General features: G+C 44.2%; 1 protein-coding gene across 1 annotated transcript; it reads left to right on the forward strand.

The window, feature by feature from the left end:
• The first annotated feature begins 238 nt into the window (after positions 1–238).
• On the forward strand, positions 239–4,734 carry LOC137444018 (gap junction beta-6 protein-like). The gene is made up of 2 exons (XM_068144335.1): positions 239–396; positions 2,111–4,734. Exon 2 carries the CDS (start codon positions 2,134–2,136, stop codon positions 2,809–2,811), a length of 678 nt encoding a protein of 225 aa, XP_068000436.1. The 5' UTR covers positions 239–396; positions 2,111–2,133; the 3' UTR covers positions 2,812–4,734.
• Positions 4,735–8,891: the final 4,157 nt, after the last annotated feature.

An 8,891-nucleotide genomic window follows, 5' to 3' on the forward strand; every position in this document is an offset into this window, starting at 1 on the left:
TTGCAAATCAATCTCGGCGCAGGATCGCACTTGCAGCGTATCGAGCCCGCTCTGGCCAGTGCTCCTCCAAGCAGCTCCCGCCTCGCGTAAGGCCTGGCCAGCGGCCCCGCTGGCACGGCAGAGCCCGGGACCGGCGGCCACGGCTCAACCCCTCAGCCCTGCCCCGCAGCGGGGATGGGCGCCCCACACCCGGCCCCGCCCCGGGCTCCCCGCCGCTGGACGCGGGCAGAGGCAGGCGGGGCGGGTTAAAAAGAGGCGGCAGGTGAACGGAGAGGGGCCCTTAAAGTTCTGAGGCCGAGAGGCTGGGACCGGCCGCTCCTCAGGCACCGACGGATCCAGGAGCGGAGCAGCGCGGCTCGCCGGTCGCATCCCGAGTGCCCTGCCAAGCCGTGCCAGGTGAGCGTCCGGAGCGGCTCCCGTGTGCTGGAGCGGAATTAGGCTGTGTGCCCTTCGAGCGGCACCCGATCGATGGTGTGCTCGGGTCGGGGGCGTCCGCGATCAGGGGTGGCCGCAGACAGCGGAGAGGGGTGCGGAGAGGCTAAGGGTAGGCGACCCGCGCATATGTCCCCCCATTGCCCGCCCGGACCCGTCGGCGAGGCAGCCCCGCTCGGGTTGGCGCTGGCCGAGGTGTCGAGGCTGTGGGCCGGGGCATCCCGGCGTTGGCGGGCTTACGGTGGATGCTCTCTCGGCGCAGCGGGCCCCGGGAGGTGCCGTCGAGTCTCAGAGCCCAACCTGGCTTTTGTAAACGGATGTCTGCTGATAGGCGCCGGTCGCAATCGGCCGCGGCGTTTCCTGCGGCAAAAGGCTCTCTGCGGGCTCCGCGCCCGCCCCGGCGCTCTTGCAGCGCTGGAATTCAGCGGGAGAGAAACTTGGCGCGGTATGACGGGCAGGCCGGCAGCTGCCCCGGGGTGTCCAGCTGGTAACCACAAGGTGGGGATTTCGAGTGTTTTCAGGTGAACGATGTCTTGGTTGGCAGGGTGAGCCTGAAATTGTGTTTCTGTGGTGACAGATGAAACGGGAAAATTGTCGAGATTTATCCCCACAAAAAAAAACAACCCTGAAGCACTGGTCCATAACTGCAGTGTGAGACCACACTTGTAGCCAAGATTGTTCGTTGCACTGGAATATACACTTCAAATACTTTCCTTCAGTCCTGCTTAGCCCCTTGTGAAGGTTTTAATTTACTTTATGTTTTGTAGCAGACGTGAGGAGATTTTTAACAGAAAGATGCAGGTACCCGATGATAGCCTAGACTTTAGGTCAAGGTAAAATGTTGCATAAGACACTGCCAGTTTCATCAGAGAGTACACATGAAAAGTCTAAGGAATTCCAGACACCTTCTCAACTCTTCTCAACTTTTTTAACTTTCTCCCCCCTCTTTTCCCTTCCCCCCCCCCTTCTTTCTGTCTTACCCAATTTCACATTTCCTCCCGTGAGAGTAAATCTGACCTCTCATTCTTGCCTCAAGGCTTGTCTGTACAAGCTAAGTGCTTGAACCAATGCTATGTGTTGGGGCATGTTATTCGTTGTAACTACACCAGGATAGAGAAGTTTTGGTGGGCTTTTTCCTCTGTTGTGTGACAATGAGAGACACTGAAAACTTTAACCAGTATGGTATTTCAAGGTACCGTGCTCTCCCCATTGCACACAGTCTGTACCAAAAGAAGAGGGACCTCTTGCCCACGGCCGGTGTGGCTCTCCCACACAGCAATACAGTGATACTGTATTTCCCAAAGCCATAGAAATTACTGAGAGGCAAACCACTGGAAGTTTACCACAGAAAGGGAAACATCTCAAGAAAGGGTAAAAAGGTACAAAGGATGCACAGAGGTAATGTATGTGAAAATGTAACTTATTTTCTGCTCAAGGCCTCGTTGAGAAATGTATGAAAGTATGCTTGCCCCATTATAAAAGCATGGAAAGAATTTAATGAGCTGTTTGAAGCCATGAACATATTGGTGACATTAATGAAAGTGACTTTCATTTGCCTATGATTCTTGAGTGAGTGCTAGGAAGTCCTCTTGTTTGTAGAAGGTCTTAGAAGTGATTTTTCACCCTTTGAAGAGACCACTTGGTGTATTGTAATACTTGGTGTATTTTCATCCTGCAGATAAAACAACACACTAAAAGAAGATGGACTGGGGAACACTGCAGACCGTTGTAGGAGGTGTAAATAAGTACTCCACCAGCATCGGCAAGGTCTGGCTCACAGTCCTGTTCATCTTCCGTGTCATGATCCTTGTTGTGGCTGCAGAGAGAGTCTGGGGAGATGAACAACAAGATTTTGTCTGCAACACACTTCAGCCGGGGTGCAGAAATGTTTGTTATGATCACTTTTTCCCCATCTCTCACATCAGACTCTGGGCCCTGCAGCTGATCTTTGTTTCCACACCTGCGTTGCTGGTGGCCATGCATGTAGCTTACAGGAGGCATGAGAAGAAGAGGCGATTCAGAAATGGAGAGAAAATTGATATTGAAGAGCTGAACAATGAAAAGATTCACATTCGTGGGCCTCTCTGGTGGACCTACTCCAGCAGCATCTTCTTCAGGATTGTCTTTGAAGCAGTCTTCATGTATGTGTTCTATTACTTGTATGACGGGTACCAGATGCCTCGCCTGATGAAGTGTGATGCATGGCCCTGCCCCAACACAGTGGATTGTTTTGTGTCACGGCCCACTGAGAAAACCATGTTTACTATTTTCATGCTTGCTGTGTCTGGGATCTGCATGATGTTGAATCTGGCTGAGTTGTGTTACTTAGTGATAAAAATTTGCATGAGACAACCCAGGAAAACAACTGTTTTAAAATAATTCCCCAGTTTCAGGATTTCCTAGCTCTCCCATTTCCCTCTTAGGTTTCAGAAAACAACAGCAATATTTTCATGCTCAAGGAAAATAATAAAAATTTAACATTCATTCATGGTTTAAAAACTATAGTCTCTCTGGGAAGCAGCTATTGAAGCAGGTTTTAAAGATCAGAAGCTACTTCAAGTGTCATGTGTCATGCATCCACAAATAGAGAGAGCGGCCTTTCAGCAAGAAACTTTTCCAAATATGCCTGCTTTTGGGATCCTGCTCTTGAGACAGAGTCACTTTTCAAGAACTGGGAGTGGAAAGGCCCAGAGAAAACTCTAGAGCCCAAAGGAGAGCCAGGAATCACAAACATGTCCATTTCAGGATTTAGTAAAAAGTGGGGTGAAGTCTCTGTGGGGAAATCTAATGTCTTGTGAAAATGAAGACAAAAGACGACAGGGAGAATAGTCTCTGTAGCAGATGTCCTATTTTCCCTGTATTCTGGAGTATGGAAAGGGCCTAGGAGCATGAGTATTCATTCTATGGCAATGCATGCTATCAGCTCTGCTAGGCACCAGCAATGGTTTTTATCTCCTCCTCCTGCACTGAGGAGAATCTCCTACAGGGTTGGGGGGTGGCCAGTCTGAACTGCTTGAGAATGTCGTTAGGTCGGTGCTGCCTTCCTTTACCCACTGGGGCTGCCACAGTGGGATGAAGTAAGTTTGTTTATTCACCTCTTGGGTCAGGTGAAAAAAAAGCATTGTTACCTTTGAGAAGGCAGGAGCAGTGCAACAGTCTTCCTCCTTGCTCTCCCCCAGCACTTTGTGAAGAATCTCAGTACAGTAGATTTGATTTGGTGAAGAGGGTTTTTATCACCTGACTATGTCTCCTTCAGCTGTGTACGTTCAAAAGCCAGGAAAAAAATGCCTTCTGTCATTCTGTTTTTTATCCAAAAGAAGTGCTTCAACTTAGGGCCTTATATACAGTAGATTGCACCTATGAGTTCTTCCATTAGTTCCTTTTTCCTATCCAGACTGCATAGCTTTTCTTCACAAAACCTTCTCCCTATCTGAGGTACCTTTCAAATGAGCCCATCAAACCACTCCCAATCTCTCTGATACTCTACACTGAGGCTGATTCATCCTTCCTTTTCTTCCAGGAGGTCTAGCAGGAATTACAGACAATTTGCAGAGTTAAAATAGAAAAGGAACCTAATCAGAAGTGAGGAGAAACTTGATATTTTATTTAGAGTTCACATTGCTGAGCTGTGAACTGTATATTTCTAACTTGAAGAATGACAGGAGCCAGTCTGGTCTTGTCTCTCCACAGTCTTAAATACGATTTATGCCTGTCAGAGGCAGCTACACCAGCACATACAGAAACACAGTTGCTCTCCCAAGTGCCTGCCAGTTGAACTGACTTCCAGGAAGATGGCTATTTCTCCTTTTAATGACTGCCTTTTCTCCAGGGTGAATGAGTGCTATCTCGGCTTCTCTATGCACATTTATATTTATCACTGGTGGAGTAAACAATGCTGCATAAATTAATACCCATGACCCCTCACTGTGCACTGAAAGTGGAGTGTAAGTAGGCTTGCATTGCTTGTGAGCTGCACCTGGGGTTACGACTCGACTGCAGATGGAAATCTGTCATCCAAGAGAAGAGCAGGAAGGCCACAAACACACCATCCTCAGAACCATAAACAAGAAGATGGAAGGTTGTTACTAATGAGTTGAACTGGAAACTTGAACTGTGAAAACATCTTTAATTCAACTCTAACAGACATAGCTTGGCACATATCAGATGTGTATAGTTCCTGCATTGTTCTGTGTATGAGTATGAAGAGAACTGTCTACACTCCCAGTGCTCTAGTGTTACATTTCTTTTGTAACAACAGGATTATTTTTTTCCCTCCTGAAATTAAAGCACTCTTGTGGTGTCTCTCTGTGTTATTTGTGTGTGCTGCGTATTACCTAAGGTATCTAATGAAAATCTGTTTACTATAATGAAAAACATACACACCAATGCTACATGTAGTAGCCAAGGGCTACTGTAAGGATTTTAGCCTTCAGCTGCAGGATTATTTTTTTTAAGTTGATTTCATTGCCTGTTACCCTGCAGTCTTCCTGAGCTGATAGTGGAAGTTCACATCATGAAGAGGCCATCAACATTTTTAAAGGGTGGACCTGACGAGCTTCGTTCTTCCGGTGTCACTCACAGGCCTTTCACCATGACCCCTATTAGAAGTCAAATGTGCTGCCTAAGTTACTTAGCAGAACTGCAGCTAAAAAAGGCAGATAAAAAAGGATAAAAAACCCTAGATGAATAAGGGGAGACAGTGTTTTTTCCCCACTCAGACTTTGAGTTTACCTGGAACTTGGAATGAGACCTGCCAAAACTTTTAACACCAACACTCTGACATTTTCTTCAACTAGCAATTTGGCAATGAGGTTATCACCCAGGGCAAAAAAAAAGATAGAATAGGGAAAGTGGCCAAAGGAGGACTTTAATCCAGAGCTGCAGCATCAGAGCCTACCAGGACATATTTACTGTCTCTGACATTTATTTTCTGCATATTTTAAGTTTTGACTAAATAGCTGCATTGTAGGGAAAAGAAAAGTTCAGCGACTTCATAGGAACATAGGGATTGCACCTACTTCTACATGTGCTACATTGCATGGCTGACCCACAACTGGATTTCATACAGATTAAAATCAGGTGCTGTGTTAGGGTTGTGCATGTTCTTTCCTGAAATACACTGGGCGTGTCCACATTTTTGGCACTTGGTTCCTAGGCTCTTCTCAGAATGAAGCCTGGGAGAGCTTTGAAAAATAAAGCAGAAACTCTGAAGTAATGACTCTACAAGAGTGTCAAATAATGTGGTATCAGAATTGAGTGTAGAAGTGCGAGATGCTAGGGTTATACCTTGATTGAGATCGTGAGGAGAAATTACCACTGATTTCTTCAAGCTAAAATTTCCTCCAAAATCTTGAAACCAAATCTACAAACATATTTGTCAGAAAGGGGGTGGGGAGAGGAGAAGTAAAGCACTATTACCTGATAGACCCAGCTGGAGATAGAAGAAAACCCTAACTCTCATGGGAGAAAGAGTGATTTCAAGGGAAATCAGAAGTATAAATCTGTATTTATGACTTCTGGATTTAAAACGACTTCTATTAAATATTTTCCTAGACAAAAATCAAATCCTTCAGTTATTTTACAGCTTCCAGGAGCCAGTGTACTGTTATTTCCTGTCTGACAGCAAGAAAATAAAGGACAAACGCACAGAGAAGAGCACTCCTGTACCATGGATGCTCAATATGAAACAACAACACTGCTAAAAGTTGCTTTGTTTTGTAAAAAGCATACTGCAGCAAATAAGCAGCTCTTAGGAGCACTTTACTACAAACTGAACATGGTGAAATTTAATGTCTTTTCCCCTTAGTTATAGTTCCCTCCTCTGCTATTTGGGCTAACATGTTTTACAGGGCAACAAAATCACACTCAAAAAATTGCACTGCATTTTGTGGTCACCTGTTCTGATATTCAGGACAGCCACTACCATGGGTGTTAATCACAGGTTTCTTTGGATTTTCACCATCTTGTTATCTGCAGAGTCATTTGAACCTGTTTGTAAATAGTAGCAAGAATAATGGTAATTATCTGAGGCTTAATGAGTTAAGGCTAATGGTAATCCTCTTCAAGATAGTTCAGAAGGTAGATACCTGTTTTCTACCCCTCTGACTACCCCATCTTGTCACCATCATTTTCTTTTACAGAATATATATCTCTTCTGTAAATCTGTCTCAACTCTGACCTTGGTATTTTCTCTATCAACCTACCCAGCTACCAAAAAAAGGTCTTTATAACCTAGGTTTGGAAATAGATTGAGCTTTAATTGGGAAGCCCAGCTGAAGGAAATATGTCACATTTCTGACTTTCCACCTTTGAGAACACAGCCTGCAACTGTTCTGGTTGGTCCTCCAGCACTGCCATAGAATTTGACCTCAGGATTTGGTACATTGTTGCATATATCATCTCCCCTTTTCTGCTCACTAATCCACTGCCACTAACTTGATGAATATTTTACATCTGCCTGCCCTATGCTGAATCAAATATATTTGAACAAGGCTTGTATAAGCCTTTTTGATAAAGGAGTGATACAGCATTAGGGAAGTACATTTTGAGTGAACTTGAGTGAACTTGCACAGCTGAGCTATGAATCACTGCAGGTTGTTTTGAGCAGCCCTGTATATTCTGCATGCTGCTAGGAACCAGCATTTTATAGCCCACCAGAGTACCCAGGATAATAGATACCGTAGTATGTCAATGCAATCACAGTAGTATGAAGCAGGTAGCATTTTTCAGCGGACAAGCCATGCTAGGTAGGTTTAATTGCTTAGCAAGGTGTATGTTTTCTGTTGTCCTGGCAATTATGGTAAGATGGGCTTGTCATCTGGGAAAGACAATAAGTCTTCATACTATTTAAGTCAAAATCAGGAAATTTAAGTGTTTTGCAGATCACTTTCTATTAAGGTTCAGTCTTTAAGACAACACAAAAATTCCTCCTGTGCCTCTGAGTGATCCACCCATTAGCAGGAATGCTGAACTTTCTTTTGATGGGATGACTGGAGACCTTTCTGTCTCTTTGCTATCCAACTATCAACACTTCATTTGTCACAAGACTTCTTTAACTCGATTTGAAAGTATTACGCCAGTTCTAGTACACAGTCAGCTCTGAATGTCATTGTTTCTGAGTTTGCCCAACTGAAAGATAAAGATGACAAACGTGTCATGTACCTAGGCAGCAGAACAGTTTAATCAGGCATTGTTTGTTGAGATCATTGCAACAGGTGCCAGAAAAAATATTTAATAATTATCGTGTGGTAAACATTTCAGACTTACTGTGTGTTGCATCATTAGTGTAATGCCTGATTATGGTTAGTCATGTCCCTGCCCTAGGTGTTGCATCCTTTCCAAGGGCTGCTTCACATACAGTTTTTAAATAGTTTCCACAATCTTTCCAGCACAAATGAATAAAACCACCTATACACTTGTCCACACACATGTGCACACAGACACAGAGGACCAAACCGACTAAATCATTACCTCACTGCTATCTGATAGAAGACTGAGACATTGCAACACGGATTTGTCAGAAATAATTTCTATCCATGCCACGATAAAAGGTTTGGTGTATAGGAGTAAAGTACTTCATTAATGACACATTGTCAGAGCGCTAAAGATCCACCAAACAGGACAAGCTGCCTGCAGCTGGGAGGAGCTGCAGGTAGATGGGAAGTCAGGCTTAGAATACAATAAGATCTTTATCACCTGAAGAAATGGTTTAACAAATCCGTTTGAGAAGTTAGGAAGGACTAAAAACTACTATTGTGAAGCACTAAGCACTTGCAGAAGTGTAGGATGGAGAGCTGTTCTGAAGCAAGTAACAGTTTTGCAGAGAAGGGATGGAGTTTGTAGTAGGTCACCAGTGGAACATTAGTCACTAATGTTGCTGACTTGGAAAAATATACTCACACACATTAAAGGTATGTTAAAAATAGGATGGTTGAAATAATGTCCACTTTGAAAGTCCTTACTTTGGGGCCCTATATTCCCCCAAACCCCATTTATCAAATGGAGAAATTCAGGAGTCAGGAATAATACACAACCAAATATCTAAACCTCAGAAACTATGAGGAAGGCCTGGAAGAAGTGAGTTTGCCTGGAAAAGTCTGAAGAAAGATCTAATATGACAGTGATATTGTTGCTTTTTTGCATCCCCTGGCAACAGGACAAGAAATAATAATACAGGTTAGCCACCACAAAACCTCTCTGTGAAGAGGGATAAGTATTGAGTTGGGTGACAGACTTTTCATCACTGAAGACTGGTAAATGTCAGCTCAATCTAACAATCTGTTGACGATGGTCTAAGTATAAGACTGCTCTAATACAGAAATAACTTCTGGAATCTGAGGAAAGGGATCCAAACTAAAAGAGTCAGTTGTATGGATTCTTTTTGCTGAGTCCAAACTCACAGAGTCAATAAGGTTGGAAAAGACCTCAGAGATCATCAAGTCCAGCCCATCACCCAACAC

Source organism: Melanerpes formicivorus, unplaced genomic scaffold (assembly GCF_026170545.1).
Source record: "Melanerpes formicivorus ecotype bairdi unplaced genomic scaffold, bMelFor1.0.p_v2 SCAF_1, whole genome shotgun sequence".
Taxonomy (NCBI): domain Eukaryota; kingdom Metazoa; phylum Chordata; class Aves; order Piciformes; family Picidae; genus Melanerpes; species Melanerpes formicivorus.

What these genes read in the sequence shown, in the direction of transcription:
- LOC137444018 (XM_068144335.1), top strand. Translation starts at nt 2,134, where the DNA reads ATGGACTGGGGAACACTGCAGACCGTTGTAGGAGGTGTAAATAAGTAC.